Source organism: Mastacembelus armatus, chromosome 6, assembly GCF_900324485.2.
Source record: "Mastacembelus armatus chromosome 6, fMasArm1.2, whole genome shotgun sequence".
Taxonomy (NCBI): domain Eukaryota; kingdom Metazoa; phylum Chordata; class Actinopteri; order Synbranchiformes; family Mastacembelidae; genus Mastacembelus; species Mastacembelus armatus.
In genome coordinates, this window is record NC_046638.1 from 17,421,077 (window position 1) to 17,438,189 (window position 17,113).

The window sequence follows — 17,113 nt, forward strand, 5'->3', positions numbered from 1 at the left end:
GCGCTTTTCCTATTTATTTTAGAGAAATAATGACCATAACAAGTCTGAAAAACCTGCATTTTACTATGTACAGCAAATAGACATGTTGAAATATAATATCTTTATATGTCATGACATGGGGCTTAGTGGTGAGCTATCCTGGCCAGTCAGACCCACGTCTTTCTTAACAGAAAGAATGTGGAAAAATTGTATAGAATAGAAAAATAATTAGACTTTAATAATTACTGAACAAAGGCTTAGTTGATAAAAATAGCATTTTATTTAGTAGCAATTTATATCTTATATAAAAGTATTGTCATGTAACATTATACATTTCCAAAAAATAAATATTTTCCATTCTTTGTGTATAAAAAGTTTCTAAAATCTCTCTTAGGAACATGGACATTACTCTAATCCATGTGTTTGTATTTACCCTCTCTCTGCTGTTGCCAGTCAATTGTGGGAAATATCACTAGGTTCACAATCAGGAGTCTCTGACTACACATTAAAATGCTCTTATGTTTAAAAAAAGACAGCCGTACAGTTACATATGATTAATATAGTTAAAACACACTTACTGCATTGAAATCAATATACCAATAGTTACCATTCAACTGTTACTGTGTATTATTATACAGCTTCTTTGCATGAGGAACACCCTTAGTCCCCTAAAACATATTTAAAGCTCTCTATTTGTCAACCCATTGCTGTGGATATATAAATTAAACATCTCATTCTCTCTCCTTGGGCGGCTTGAACCATACATCATATTTGAAGAGAGCAGTGAATGCATGAACTGAAACTTTCATACATTCAGTCTTTGTGCAGTCTTGGGAGCAACTCAAGTTTCCATGCAACAAATAGCTTATGAGTAATATAAAACATCACATTATCTATTCAATTTGGGTGGGATAAATGTAATTTCATGTAATCCAAACTTTGGAAATGACATTTCTGAGTGTATGTTATTATTGCATTTATACAGTATCTTCTGTCAGTTTCTGTTAAACCACAGATCATGAAGAATAGGAGTTACAAAACTGCAAAAGTTACTCAATTAATTAGATTGCCAATTTGTTCAATTTTGAAATCAACTCTGGTAACAACTTTGTGAAAAATATACTATCACAATAAATTAAACCATAATCAGTGAAGGAGTAATGGAACAATGCGGTGCATATCTTAGAGCTTATCCTTCCCTACTCCACTACACAAGGGGGACCATGGTTTTGCGGAGGCTGGACCAAAAGCTTGGAATATCCTCCCTTTATGGGTTAAATATTTTCAAGAAAAATCCCAAGACTCACTTGTTTACCTTAACTTTTAGTTGTTCTTAGAGCCTAAACTTTTATTATTTTAAGGAGCCTCGATGTTTTATTTGTCACTTGGTGTTGTGTTACTATGTGACACATGTTGTACAGCACTTTGTTTAACCTTTTAAAATGTGCTACATAAATAAAATTGACTTGATTTGATCTCACCATCCACAGTTATTTCATGTAACAACAACAAGACAGCCTGGAGCTGAATTGCACAAGTGGAAAACAAAACATAAAGCTGGCATAACCACAGAGGCAGTCTCAAACAGAAACCTAAGAGAAGAAATAGTGATCTACTTCTTAATCTTTACAGCTTTTCATTTGTGGATGTTTAACATGATCGTAGGTGAAATTCTGAAAGGAGCAACTCAAACACAGGAAGCCAGTTTCGCGTGCTTTGGCACCTATATAACAGTGGCCTCACACATTTCCAGCATGTTGGTTTTCTATCAGCCAAACATTATGGTAATTATTTTGTTTATTCAATTCATTACAATTGAAATGTATCCATATGTGGGGGCTAATTATTAGTTAGAATTATAAGTTAACAAATTCTGACTTCATAATTTAGGTAAATACACACTTTTTGAACATTTTCACATCTGAGTCATCACAGCTAAAAACAAATTTAACTCCTAATCTACAGTGAATGTTAAAATGCATAAGGACGGAGATCACTGTTTTTTGTTGTGGTTCAACTCCGCTCTGCACATGCAAAACTTGGAGACAGAAATACAAAAAATAGGGTAAAAATGAACTTGTTTTTGCAGCTTTCAATTATGCAGTTTAGGCCTCCAGGCCATAGGTAAATGCATAGTCATTAGCTGAAGAAGAAAGAGAAGACAGCAGTTATAGGTTTGCCTTCAGGATTGAAGTTCAGTTCATGTTCTAACTCAATGACGTTTGAAAGAGGAATTGATAAAAAATAGCATGGCTATGGTACATAATCAGCAGATGTTTCTGAATGTAATAACAATCCTATGTAACATCTTTCTTACTGCTTAAGGTGATGCAGGTCCATAGGAGTCCATCACAGGCTTTTTGGGCAGACATTTGGCAAAGCAACAGTGAGGTCTTCACTCCAGGTGAAGTTAACCGTATCTTTTTGTTGAGGATTTAGCCATTTGTGCCTTACACTCCTTCATAAATTATCCACTCTAGAAAATATATCATCTAGTATACTGATTAAACATACATTTAGTCAATATATGCAAACATAAACAAATCTCTTCAAAAACTAGAAACACAAGAAGCAAAGCATCAATCTGAGAAGCCATCAAGAGAAAAATACGCTGGTCTTCCTGCCTGATGAAGGCTCGGGAAATGTGAGGAGTTGAAGCTTTTACTCTCAAAGGAGATTTTATTTATTTCAGCCTAGAGTCCATATGCTCATAAACCAGGAATACTGCTTCTGTGCCTACAGTGTCAGTCTGCTTTGGTTGATGAAGCTGGGTCAGGGTTCATGTCTTCATCATATCATTGAGACAGCCTTTATTCTGTTTGGCAGATTTGGGATGATGTTCACAAATCAGAACTGGACTCTGGACTGGATTGTCCCCTTAACCTTGTCCCTTTAGTTTGAGCAAGACAATGATAGCAATCCTTAATCAGTATCAACAGCTGGCTGCTTCTCAGCTTTCAGGGCTTGTTCATGCCTGTCCTCCAGTGGGAAGCAGCAGTCTGAAAAATAGAAGAAAAGAGAAAAGTTGGTAAGAATGTATACTTTTGTTTCTTAAAGCAAACTCCCCAGTAGTAAATAAACTCTCAGTGTTAATTTGATATGACCAGAGGACATATCAACCATAACACATTTCACTGCGTGAGCATCTACTGTAGGTGACTCTTACACCGTTATCCAGCTCTGCCCCAACCAAATTATAATTCTAACATTTTCCTGTTTTACAATAGTTATCTGGGGACTCCAGGAAGTTACTGGTTACTTGGTCCTAATCAAGCAAAGTTCCCAGAATGCCAAGTGAGTGAAATTTGATTTTATTTGGTAATTAGCTGATATAATATCTATAATACAATGTATGTATATTTCTGTAGTGTAGCAGTGATGTGTGTGGAACTACAGTGTCTTTGTAGTAGATGAACCTGTGACAATGGCATCATATGAACAGGGCAACCGTGTAGGTTTTGTAATTTATTGAATTGAATTTTAACAACCACATAAAATCCATCATTAAATCTTCCTATTACCACCTAAAAAACATTGCTAGAATAAAAGGTTTTCTGTCTAAACAAGATGCAGAAAAACTTGTTCACGCATTTATCTTCAGTAGGTTAGATTATTGTAATGGCTTGTTTACAGGTCTTAGCAAAATGCCTATGTTAGAAAATAAAACTTTTAAATTCTAAGTTGTGACCCCAGCGCTGTCACACATTTCCTGTATTACACTCACAGTCCTGTTGCACGTCCCGGTTGGAAAGCACTCCCTAAAGAGGCAGTGCATGGTGCGTAAGAAATTGTCCAGAAGAGATTTCGGAGAAGCAAATTGCCAGCTGGACTCTGGCACTCTGTCAGGCTCTTCTGTTAAACAGTCCCAAATGTTCTGGATAGACTCTGGAAGCTCCTGTTGGAAAACCTGGACACACAGATGTCAAATAGTGTTGAATATTTGGATGTTGTTACTTTGGTCAACTATTTGGCTAAACAGTGACGGTAAATGTCAATATGATGATGATGGTGGTGGTGTACCATTTGTGTGTGAAGCTGTTACATACAGTATAGTGTAAGTTCAAACACACAGACCATTCCCTGCACAATCACCATCTACGGGCATAGTAAGTACCCGCATTCATGAAGTGTGAAACCATTCATAGCACCTAACTCGTCTGTTTGTCCTTTCTCAAAAATATCCTTATTTAGTAAAAGTTGTACTCAGATTTTTGGAATAATCACACTTAAAAGAAAATTCTTAAATCGTAATATGTTCTGTTAATGTTATCATTCATAGTGATTGGATAAATACCAGGACTCTGAGGTGAGTTGGGAATCTGGGGGACTGAGGCTGGGGAAAACAGCAGGGGGCTGGAGCCTGTCAAGTGGTTGTTATACCAGTAAGTACAAAGACTAGCCAACTCCACTGATTATTACCCTTCAACTCTGCCTGTGTATTTAACCTATTTATTAAGTACAAATGCAGAAGATACAGCTTGTGCTGCAAATAAAAACAAAGAAAACAAAAACAAAGAAACTGAATAAGATTATGGAATGATATCTGGCATATCTGGTTGGTTTTGATGCTGGATGCATGTACAGTGCACTATCCAATGGTCCATGTCTACAAAGTGGTACAAAACATGAATACAGCTGTGGTACGGATATGTGAACTCTGTCTTACCTCAGCAGGTTGTGACTGTACAAAGACTCCCTCGGCATCCCTGAAGCGTCTTTCCAACTCAGCAGTGTATGGACGTGAAGGGTGTCTCTCAGGCATAACCCGGATTATCTAAAATTGCAATTTGTCTTTAGTTTATGAGTCAAGTTTCTACTTGTCTATAACTGACAGCAGCATGTGTCTGTAACACTGTAAAGATGGAAAGGAATTTCAAAAAAGTCTTGTATGCTGTTAAATTAAGGGGTGGGTGGAAGGAAATCCAAGGCTCAGAAGTGACCTCAAACATGGGTTATAGAGGGTCTGTATGAAATTAACCATTTACACAACTCAACTAATGAAACTCTGTGTTTCTAGGTTTGAGGGTTAGGGTGGGGGCGTGCATCTTTCACAGACGCCCTGTGCCCCCAGTAGTTTCATCATGATATCATGCCCCTAGATCATGAGCAAATTCTCACTATTTTATAAAGTGGCATCATTTGAGAAGCTTTTAATTAAGCCAAACTTTGTCCAGGAGCCAACCCTTAAGGCGTCTGGATGACCAGCAGGTTAAAATGTTTATTTCTATATGCAACAAAAATTTGTATTAATAAAGAATCTACAAACATTCTCTTACATAGTTGCATACTGATTTGTTCTAACATCAGGCATACCATTAGCCCTATAGTACTGAAACTGAACAGCATTTTGTTTCTGTCCCACAGGTAATGGCTGCATGACACAGTCTGTAAGCATTTATAGAACTTTGTGGAACAGTTGTCAAAAGCAACAGAAAAATCTCTCAGTAATAACACATGCCTTCTGTTGGCAACAATGAGGATCAGTTGCATAACTTTTCTGGCAGTACTGAGATACAGTGACCTGCCAGTACAAAATATTAATATGTCAATTTTTGTGAAGAGGGGGTTTGTTTTTGCATCGATTTTCCAGAAACAGAACCAGCAAAAACTAATGCTACTGAAAGAAATTGGCAAAACAGAGACAGTGTTATTGTGCTGAATGTGGCATACAGGAGCTGAGATTTGAAGAAAAAGAAAATTAGCATGAAATTAATTCATTTTTTATTTTGAAATTAATTATTACTTACTACTTATACATTTCTGTTTCTGGACAAAATGTAACCCATCATATTTTTATGTAGGCTGTATTCCTACCTTTTTTAACACACCTTGGTTGACCTGGAACCACAGCCTCTGGAGAACCAGCTCATCCAACCCCTTCACCCGTAACCTCTGAGAGAAGAGGAGATGGGAAAGGAAAAAAATGTAAAGAAGCAATGGATGATAAATATATTTCAGAACCATATAGTGCTATACTGTAACTACAGTGTACAAACTGCAGTTCTAGATGCAGGTGGATTAGACTGGTAGTATAAGGTCATAGACTTGAAGTTTGCCAATGTGAGTCTCATTACACCTACGAAATGCATCATTCAAGATATCTCCTCCACTATTTTTCCTCGGACAGGAAAAGGAAGAGTCAATCATTTAAGCTTTACTCAAAGATGGAGTAGCAAGTGTCATAATTTTTACCATTCTGCTGATGTTTGACAGCTTAAAGACTTCCTTCTGATGAACCCTGATGGTGTAGTTGATAGGGAAGTTGTGCTTCTATAACAAAAAAAAGAAGAGACACAAATTACCATATGCAATTCATAAGTCAACCCCCGAAACCTCAGAAAGCCTTTTTTAATGTGTTTTGAGAAAAAGAAAAGAGAAAAGAAATTACTTCAAAATTAAACAAATTCAAACAGTTCATGTATGTGAAGTATAGTGTTAGTATAGTGATTAGGCCCCGTCTGTACCAGCCCCGTTTACAGATAATATCTCTCACATATTGGTAAGCTCAGTAATTTCAAAAATACAATTTTATGCCAATGATTATTCATACAATTTTATAATCTAATCATCAGGACTCAGAATAGTGTGCATAATGAATGAATGAAGGGGCAGCTCCAGCCTGGTGTGTGCCCTGACTTTATTGTTGGTGGCAGTTTTCACATTATAAGGACCATTTAAAAGGGCACTCTACCATCACAATTATTTTATTTGTCACATTTTCCTTTAAGAGAATCTGGATGATTTTTGTCGAGCGTTGGGGTCAGTCCTGCTGCTCTGACCTCTGACCTTCAAGACAACTGTACAAGTGTCAACAGATTCACAGAGACATGGTTGCAAATATGGCATCATTCTCTCACCATGTACCGTCGCCTGTGGCTGAGGCTGTCGTTGAGTGTCCTCAAGGGTGGGCACATGCTGGCCTGTGTCGGGGCCATTAGAACAGGCACTAGCAGAAACAGGCCTGCAGAAACACAAGATTAACTTTACAGTCACTGTTTTAATGTGTGTGTGTGTGTGTGTGTGTGTGTCAGAGAAATCTACTGATACTGTGTCTACAGTATATTCAGCGAATGTACATTTATGTAGGTCTATTTTTTTTACAGTCTGGACGATATACACAAAGGAAGAAGACTTACTTTGGTTGTTGTGCTGACTCAATAAGTAAGTGTGATGTATGTGTGGGAAATATGTGTGAGCGCAGAGACTATTATTCTAAACATATTTTTAACAAAATGTCCTGACAATGGACATCATGCACATCATTGTGCATGATGTCCATGTGAAATGTCTCAACAACAGACAATTCAAGACAAACAATTAAAAAAAAGCACAATACTTCTGCCAACTACAGATGCTACAGATTTTCACACAAAATACTGATAGATCCTCTCATAGTGTGTGAACTGGATATTAAACAGACTACCAATAACTGTGCTACATTCTATAAATGAAATTCTATAAAGGACCTCACACTTACAAAGATCTTTTTAAGACTTGGTTTTAGGGTTCAGGTTAGAATTAGGTTCAGGTTAGAATTAGGTTCAGGTTAGGGTGAGGGCTGTGGCTGGGGTTGGGCATTCAGTGATGATGGTTAGGGAAAAAGGCCAGAGAACATATTATGTCACTGACTTAAGTGTTTTCCCAGAGATAGCTGTCCAAACGTGTGTGTGCATGCATGCAGGTGTGTGTAGGTGTGTGTGTGTAGGTGTGTGTGTGTGTGTGTGTGTGTGTGTGTGTGTGTGTGCGTAAACAGACTGATCCCTCACACAGGCAAACGTGCTGCTGCCAATCTGAGGAGAAAGTCTCCTCTCACAGGTTGGAGAGGGAACATGTTGTTGCACCATCTGGAAGTGTTTCTGTGCAAAGAGCCCAGAGAAACTGTTGTTTTCAGCTTTGAATAGTCAGACAGCTGCTTCTATTATTCTGATTAATTTAGAGTATTGATACAGATTGATACAGATATCCCACTTCCCACTAAGATTGTTAGTTTAGTTAGCACTAAACGATTCAGTGAGACTGAATGCGTCATAAAATGTGCATCTGTATCCCAACCTGCATGTCAGTGCATGCTTGTAGAGATGTAAGTCCCTGAGAGAGAGAGTTTGTGTGTGTGTGTGTGTGTGTGTGTGTGTGTGTGTGTGTGTGTGTGTGTGTGTGTGTGAGTGTGTGTGTGTGTTTTTGCAAGTGAATTGGAGTAGATTAATTTCTACTGTATAAGTTAGAATGACTTAGAATGACTGTTTACTACAGCACTTTTCATTAGTGCTGTAGTAAACTGATAAAAAGCTTTTTATAGTGTGATTCAGTCTTGTTGGATCAGATTGCACCACAAACACACAGAGGAGGTCTTCATTGGTCAAACAGGTTTTTCTTCATGTGGGAAACAGAAATCCAACATTGACTGAACAACATTGTGTAACTAGTGAATGGCTTCCATTAACTGTAATCATTATGAGCAAGCTGACTAATGTACATTATGCAGTACTGTGACACTTAGTTGGCTTGCTCCCCGAACCACAACAGCTAAGAAGACTACCAGATTAAAAAGATACTAAAACCATCCTGTGTTTAAAGAGCTCAAGTTAGTGATAGTGGTGATGCTATCAGTAATCCAGTCTACAGTAAATCAGTCGATATGCAAACATGCTCGCCATCTCAATGAAGATGAACATAGTTTTTCAGATATTTAATCATAACCCAGTAACATTCAAAGAACCTCTGTACCAAATGTTATGGCAATACATAAATTGACGTTGTTCATATCCCATCTGAGTACTTCAGAGGTTCACAGGAAAAGTGGTGAACAGATGATTAATCAGTGTAACGGGACTACAGAGATCCTTTATGGATCATAACCTCTGTGAGTACCAAAGGGGGAACAATCTTTGAAAGCTGTCCCCCGAAAACACAGACTGGACCTGTGTGTGAGGCCAAACACACTGGTCCAACACAACTTCAATAAACTGCTCATGTCAATTCAAATTTTATGCAGAACCAACATATTGTACCACACTGCAGAAGTATTTTGACTTTTAGCACGTCATGATCCTGATATCTTTGCTGAGATCAGCTGCAGTGAAACTATAGAAACAGAGAGAGTAATGAGCTCTCTGGAACCTCTGCAGTGTGTTTACATTAGAGGCTGCAGTAGGTGAGGGGAGGATGCCTGGGAGGACGCCTTGTTTGGGAGATTACAAAACATAGCTGGAGCAACGAGCTATTAACCAGGAAACAAATAATAAGAGCTTTAACTATTTTACAGTTAGTCTTTGCAAAGTAAAGTAACCCTAGGAGTCATAATAAATATGTGGCTTTTTTCTACCATAGTGAAGTGCATGTAAAGACATTCAATGATGTGTGAAGTCTAAAGATCCATACATCGATCCATCCATTATCTAATGCTTCTCCGTCCAGGGTCATGCTGGGGGCTGGAGCCAATCCCAGCTGACACTGGGTGAGAGGTGGGGTACACCCTGAACAGATCACCAGTCTATCACAGGGCTGACACCATAGGTGGCGGGTGAGGTTGAGGTTTGGGAAGGCTAATGTGGGAGGTGGGGTCGCTTCATTGTCTATACAGTATATGATAGCCTAGGCGATTAAGGTAGATGGAAATCATTTCGCATTTTTAACTAGGCTGCAGAGGGCACTGGGAGACAAACGCACGCTCACACATGCGTTATGAGTTACATTACAGACCCGAACCAGCTGAGAGAGTTACACTGACTTGTAGCAATTCTGTCGAGCTTCAGAGAAGAGAAAATGAAAATGAATGTGCACAATATAAACAAGAACAGCAGTCTGTCATTCCACATTTTAAGGAAGGAATTTTTGGGAAGGCTTAGCCTTCCCAAGCCTATGCCACCCGCCGCCCCTGGCAGACACATAGAGACAGACAAACACTCACAGTCACACCTAGAGACAATTTAAAGTATTAGTCTAACCTCAAATTGTATGTGTTCAGACTGTGGGAGGAAGCTGGAGTACTCTGAGAAAACAAAATGCAAAAACAAAAATGCAAACTCCAGGGTGAAATGGGATTTAAACCCAGAACCCTCTTGCTGTGAGGCAACAGTGATAACCAATGTTTGCATTTTTTCTGGAATTATGCTAGTAGCCTAGTATTCATTGTATTGGCATATTCAACACACCACTTTGCATTATACAGTATTTGCCTATTATGAAACATTTGAAACCTTGAAAAAGATGTGAACTCTAAGGTTTCTGCACTACATTGTGGATTATTGTGGTATGTAATGGCCAGAGACTATGTGCTCCATAGAACACTGAATGAAACCAACAGGTTTCTGTATATTATTGACATGACATTTATGTCAGTTTTCTAGTACCACTTAACTAGTTTGGGGTTGCTGCACAGCTGCACCCTATCAGACACACTGGACTAATGATAACACACTAACATATTGGAACAACATGCAGATTAAGAGTTTCAAGTTCCTCTAACGCATGACTTAAGATTGTGGGAGGGAACCCCAAACTCTGATTACATAGTACTGATAAGTTCATCATTACAGCAAAATGTGGATGCAACAAAGAGCTACATGCAAAAACCAGTTTATATTGTGCAAACTGAATATCAGCTAAAGCAAGCTGTCTCTGCATTATTTATTCTCAGGCCCTCTTTATGTATCTATGTAACCTCTCTGTGACGAGATCATGATTCAGTAGACCTGTGATACTACAACTAACACTGGCTCTGTTTACACAAAACAATATTGTCACTGCTCCTAAGACAGAACGAAACAACAGTCTGAAAAAGCCACTGCATAGACTGCATCCTCATGGTTCACCTCTTTATATATAGTAAATAACTATCCAGTAATAATTGTGCTCCTCCAATATCAAATTAAGCCAAAACTTGGAAAAGTTGTACTTTTGTACAGCTCATTGCTTCAAGGCAGCAGCTCTTCTGCTTGTGCAAAACTATTGGAGTTATAACTGATGAGTTTAAAGAAAGCCTGTGGTTTGCACTGAACTGCTGCCGGTTGTGAAAGAATAATCAAGTTACCACATCAGTTACACCATGCATATTGCACTGGGCACTGACACTGTGTCGCATTCTCAAATTGTATGCTTTGAATGGAACACACACACGCACACACGTTGTTCCTGCTGCCTGCAGTTGGCTATAGGGATTCACTCTGCTGAAAGGATTCAGGACCTCCCACTAATAAGAAAACAACATCGCTGTTATTAGTCTGTGCACAAATGTATGGACGTTTTTTGGCTTATTTATTCAATTGGTAACTCATTTTACAAATGGCAATTCAATGTGTAATTTGAAGATGCAATTTGAAAATGCATTTTGCAACTGGCAATTCAGTATACAAAATGGCAATACTGAAAAGTATGCAATACTCAATTTACTTTCAATTATTTTGGTTAAAAATTTAAATGAAAGCTGAATCAATTGCATTTCATATTGTCATGGGTTCCTGGACTCTTTATTCAAACGTGTCAGTGAAACAGTGCATTTTTATTTCACGCTCTTTTGGCATCTAAATTCAAATTAAAATGCAAACGGTCACTCATACGACACGCCTCGAGCTTGCTTCTGATTGGCTAACTATAACCTTAAGGTGGACCAATAAGGTCCACCAGTCTCAGGCCATCAGAAGAGGAGTAAATCTTTAAGTCTTTATTTACAAATTGTAATGGTCTGGCTAACAGCAGCTCTACTGAGTGGCTGCAGAAGCTCTGCACGAACAGAAAGGAAGCTGTAACATTTCTCCTCCATCAGTAGGTAAATATAATTAGAATGAATGTTTCAGTCAGTGCACACACACCAACAGCTTGTTGTAGGTTTGTAGGTAATATTTGCACATAACCAGACTGCTACGTAGCTAAAATGACTTTAACACACGGCTGCCAATATGACATGCAAATGATTTAGCTTTCATTTAAAATTTTGACCAAAATAATTCTAAGTGGATTGAGTTTTGAATTTCCACTGTGCAAAATGCCCATTGACTTGCCCAAAATTTGCAAATTTAATAAAGAAGCCAAAAAAAAAACTACCATAATATTGCCTTACTGGCATTATTTCATCTATTCATCATCTACTGCCTATTCCATCTATGCAGGATCACAGGGAGGCTGGAGTCAATCCCAAACATTACTGGGTGAGAGGTGGGGTACACCCGGTTTAAACTTTAGACGGCGACAAAAAAAAGCACAAAACTCAACACAGCTACACATTACAGTGCTGATCTAGACAAGAAGAGTGGTATACAACATGGTAACACTGGACACCAAAAATATAATTTGCCAGTAGATTAAACTCCCCCTACTGGGCTCCTGCTCCACTTTTGCACACAATTCTCTACCAAAATATCAAGCGGGGGCGTGATGAAAAACATCAGTAAAAGGCATGCATAAATTTAAGGCCCAGTGAACAAGAGTAAGAGAAAGCAAAAGCAAACAGAGTGGCACATCTTCTCTACACTCTTTCAGTCGCATTATCTCACCACAGGGATAGAAAGAATAACCAGCACAGCAGCAAGTACAGCAGTATAGGTTAACAAGCACACACACACACACACACACACACACGAAGATGTCTCTTACCCAAAAGGCCTCCCAGCAGGCAGACAGACGTGGACATTTGGAAGATGCTCTTTGGCCTAAGTCCTCGACTCCACAGCGCTTTAAATTCTGCACAGTGTATACACACACTCGGCTGGTCCTCTACACACACATACACACGATGCTACAGCACTGGTGTCTGCAACTCCTCACTGTGTGAGTTCAAGAGAAGACACATGGGTTGTCAAGCTTCAGCAGGTCTTCACTGGATTGAGGCATATCTGCAGAGAAGGTGTTTATGGCCCTCGGGTTACTCCTGTTGACAGTCTGAAAACAAGACATAAAAACTAGTCAGGGAAAAACAGACACACAAATAGATGAGGACAAAAACCAACTATCATCAACAAATATTTATTTACAAAATATGAAAATAATTGTATGAAATATAAAAATAATATGAACTGTATGTAACATATTAAGAAAAGTATAGAAAGTTAGCAATGGCCCTTTTTTCATTCATGGTAAGATACTGCTCTGTTTTAAATAATATATACATTTCACCTGCACTTCATGTTTGCTGCTGCCTTTAGGTGTAAGACCAATAAAATCAGTAAGTAGAATTTCCAAGTCCCTGTTTTCCTGAATATAAAGCTGCCTCCTGTCGTCATGAACAATTGCTTTGTTACTACGTACATGTGGTTCTGCTAAGTGTCAAGGTGCTTCTTGACTACTGCAGGACAGTTGTCTGTCTTAAATTAAAATGCCAGAAATGAAACATAGTGCTCCTGAGAAGTATCTAGAATCTTTAACATTTTATTGTTTGAAAAGTCACATGTACAGCCACTTAATTCAAAGTCAAGTCTCTATAATTCACACACACACACACACACACACCCACACACAATCCCCAACGATCCAGCCAAAGCTACACAGGCACAGTGTTAATGCTCGCGAGTGAGCCAGGTCAGCATCTGTGACAACATTTTCAAATATGCTCTTATTCACTATCCCCATTCAGCATGACATTTCAGAAAAGAATGAGGAAACTATGCTGTGTCCAGATGTGCACAACTTAAACAGACCTATCTCTAAACACTCAATGCTGCGATTGCAACCAAGGACACTAGTAAATATTGATTTGATCGTGAAAACTTTCAGCAGTTTGTACAAAATTGTTTTGACTTTAACAACTATTTTCTGTTTAAATGTGGTAATATTTACAAATTTGCACAAAATACATCTTTTGACAAAACCCAAGCAAACTGCACAAACAAACATATTGACTTGATGATGGCATTATGTTAAAGGCCAACATAAGCAAAGTCTCAAAGTTATTGCAATTCATCTGGATGGGGACATGAATGTTTATCACAAGATTTCTGCCAATCCATGTAGTTATGAGCTTTCACAAGCTGAGTAAAACGTCTGCTGCTCTGTTAGATGAAGACTAATTTAAGTATCATAGTTTCATTTCCACATCTTTAGCTGCCTAATGTGTCCAGCACCACATGATAATACATGTATCCAAACCTGGATCACAATAAACACTGTGCCCCACTTTGGCACCACGGTCACATAAAGTGACCAGATGTGTCCCAGACTAAATACTTCATCTACACATTAGGCAGAAAAACCTCACAGCTTCTGACAAACTAGGCCAGTTTCTAAACACAGAGAGATGCGATCCTTCTGGAAGCTGTGGTGTGTTGGTGCTGCTGTACCAGGTTGCCTCATCTTTATACAAGTGTTTCTGATAGTGTCCAACAGAATCTTAGAAACGTATCAAGTAAAACAGGCATTTCCCATTAGATTCAGAGACTCTCAGATTAGCACCATCTGCTTTCTGTGGCCATAAAATGTTCCAGTGTCAAGCAAAGTCCAGCAAAGCTCAGGAATTTTTTTGATGATTTGCTGGAAAACAACACATGAACAAAGCCGTCTATTCCCCAGTGACTGTCACAGATTTGTCCTCACTCACTCAAAAGTATATACTGTTTTTAAACAATTCTCTGTGGATTTCGGGACAGAACATTTAAATAAAGCTTGAACACAACACAGTACTGATGTGTCGATAATATTCTGCATAACTTTTCCAAAGAAAAAGGTTTTTTTAAACATGCCTCAACATTTTACATAATATTTAGATATTTTATCCAGATAATAAACAATTTAAACTGAGTCATCCATCTGAGTCATCTCTTGTTTTCCTCTCTCCGTATCTGTCTTTCGTCCTCCACGCATTATCGTTCTCACTGTTTTTATCTAGGTCTTTCCAGATTTATTCCAGCCCTCCATAGCTGCACGTCACACATCAGTGAGCAGCCAGCCAACAATAACTCACTGACTTGACAACTGGTTGAATGTGGCACCAGCGGAGAAGTCTGTGGCCGACTGCCAGCCTCTTCCAATGTCGGCAATTTGGGGACAGAGGGAGAGGTGGCAGTTCTTTTACTTAGAAGGTTATTTTATCTTATTCAAAGGCTCCTGTGACACATGAGGGAGTCACAATCTCAAAGAGGTCATTAGATATAGTCCAAAGACTAATCATTTTTAATTTCAAAATGGCTTAACCTTGAGATGTAACTATGGAGATGTCTTTGTAAAAAAAATGTTTTAGAAATCAGATTTAGTTGAAATATTTTGTGAACTCTGAAGATTTAAGAATTAAACTATTTTTTTCTTTTACTTTTCTGTTTTCTGTTTTCTGTCCTGTTTCTGTTTACTTGTCTGTTATACTGTGGATCCAAGTGATTGAAAATACATTTACACACAGACACACAGCTCTGTACACAGCTCGGGCCCTCATCTACAGTATTTCCATATTTCTTATCAGCACAACACCTGCCTTTCCTGAGATACTGCTGAGCTGATGTCAGGATTAAACATGTAACTGAGCATGAAGAATTCAATGCATAGTGTTTCCAGTTCAATAAAACTGGAATAAAAAACACAGGAGAACCAGGCACGGAACCCAAATGTTACTGTGTCTGTGTACCAACACAGAACCTCTCATGATGAGCCTTCTGAATCATCTCTAAGCTGCTTCCCGGGGGTACAGTGAAAACCAAAACTGATGCTATGGTTGAAATAATGATTATTGCAGGAGCCCCTAACACTCCACTTTCCTGCAGCACCCTAACATTGACCTTTTCCATCACCCATGCATCTAAATCCCATCCTCTTTCTGAAGCCAAGCAGAAACTTCTCTGCCCAACTTCCTGTGATGCCCTGAGACTGGGTCCAAATATCCCCACACAAAAACAGAACTACCACTGCAGGCTCAAACCTTACACTGGCCCTCACACACACACACACACACACACACACGAATTGCTTGTGTCTGACTCACTGCATTTCCCGTCAGCCCACCAGTCCAAGTTATATATGTTTCAATAGTGTGATGCCCTAAACGACTTCGTTAGCTGTAGATGATAAACATCCTTATACCAACAGCTGCTCCAGTGTCAGCAGCTACAGGCAGGATGCCAAAGGTGATTCCAGGTGGCCAAACAGGTAGGTCGCAGATTGTGTTGCTCTTATGTTGCTCATATTCTGTAAACTATACATCTGAGTCACTGTTCTCAAGAGGCTTGTTTTCTCTTCTTTATTCTCTAACCTGAACTTGTGTCAGCGCTTCCTTTGTTCATGCAGACCTTTCTGTACAGTCGCTCTGGATCCAGGTCGTCCTGTGTCACCGTACCGTTCCTGATCTATGACAACTGACGCGTCTGGCTGCACAACTCCACGCGAGCTGAGTCACGGTGGATTTGCCTCGCAGACCTCATCAGTGGACTCATTCCTACCCCACAACAAAGAGTCGCTTGTGCAATGTACGCACCTGACGAAAGTGAAACCATCGCTGGACAGCGAAAGGCTGCCACGCATGCACGCGCACACACACATACATAAATACATATATACACAGAGTGTTAAAGTGGAAAGTCTGAAAAAACAAAATCTATATCAATGAGTACATGCACACGCACATACCCACCCGCACACACACATGTAGTAGGTAGGCTGCACACGCACCTCGAGAGGTTCTTTCTCCCCGGTTGCCGGGATGCGTAAAGTCTGTATCCGCTCGTTGTGCCGACCGCGTGTTAAATTAGAAGTAAGGTCGATCCTGTGGGAATCCAATGATAAAAATCATGAAAACAAATTTAAAAGTCATTAAGTCCATGAATGGCTCCGTCTGTCCACGCTCCTGCAGTGCGCTCTGTCTGCGTGTGGCGCCAAGTGCGCAACAGGCTCGTCTGCAGCTCTCAGTCAATTTGAAGACATGCACCCAAAGCGCTCTGCTTTCAAAATAAAAGCGCCCGAAGTTCAGAGCCTTAAAATACTCACACCGTCTTTACCCCCGCCCCCCACCCCCTCTCCTCCCTCCCCTCCACCCTCACACACACACACACACACACACGCATACTCAGTTTTTCTTTACAGAGTTTTGACCATAACCTTAATACACGTACAATCCTGCTTTGTCATTCAGTATTGTAGGAAAACCCCAATGGAAACGGAGGCAGTGAAAACAGGTGTTGGGGAGAATAATGTGGAGGACCTGCCTTTAACAGGCTGCATCTGTATT

General features: G+C 39.3%; 1 protein-coding gene across 4 annotated transcripts; it reads right to left on the reverse strand.

Annotated features, from left to right (window-relative positions):
• Positions 1–240: 240 nt before the first annotated feature.
• Positions 241–16,849, reverse strand: il34 (interleukin 34). Of its 4 annotated transcripts, none has more exons than XM_026310684.2 (8): positions 16,558–16,849; positions 12,568–12,852; positions 6,837–6,940; positions 6,172–6,249; positions 5,794–5,871; positions 4,646–4,753; positions 3,704–3,886; positions 241–2,978 (listed from the first exon to the last, which is right to left on the reverse strand). In XM_026310684.2, exons 2-8 carry the CDS (start codon positions 12,602–12,604, stop codon positions 2,937–2,939), a joined length of 630 nt encoding a protein of 209 aa, XP_026166469.1. In that variant the 5' UTR covers positions 12,605–12,852; positions 16,558–16,849; the 3' UTR covers positions 241–2,936. The 4 variants fall into 4 exon arrangements, with proteins under 4 accessions (XP_026166469.1, XP_026166470.1, XP_026166472.1 ...); XM_026310685.2 differs by having other exon boundaries at positions 16,520–16,849; XM_026310687.2 differs by lacking the exons at positions 12,568–12,852; positions 16,558–16,849 and adding an exon at positions 11,103–11,368.
• Positions 16,850–17,113: the final 264 nt, after the last annotated feature.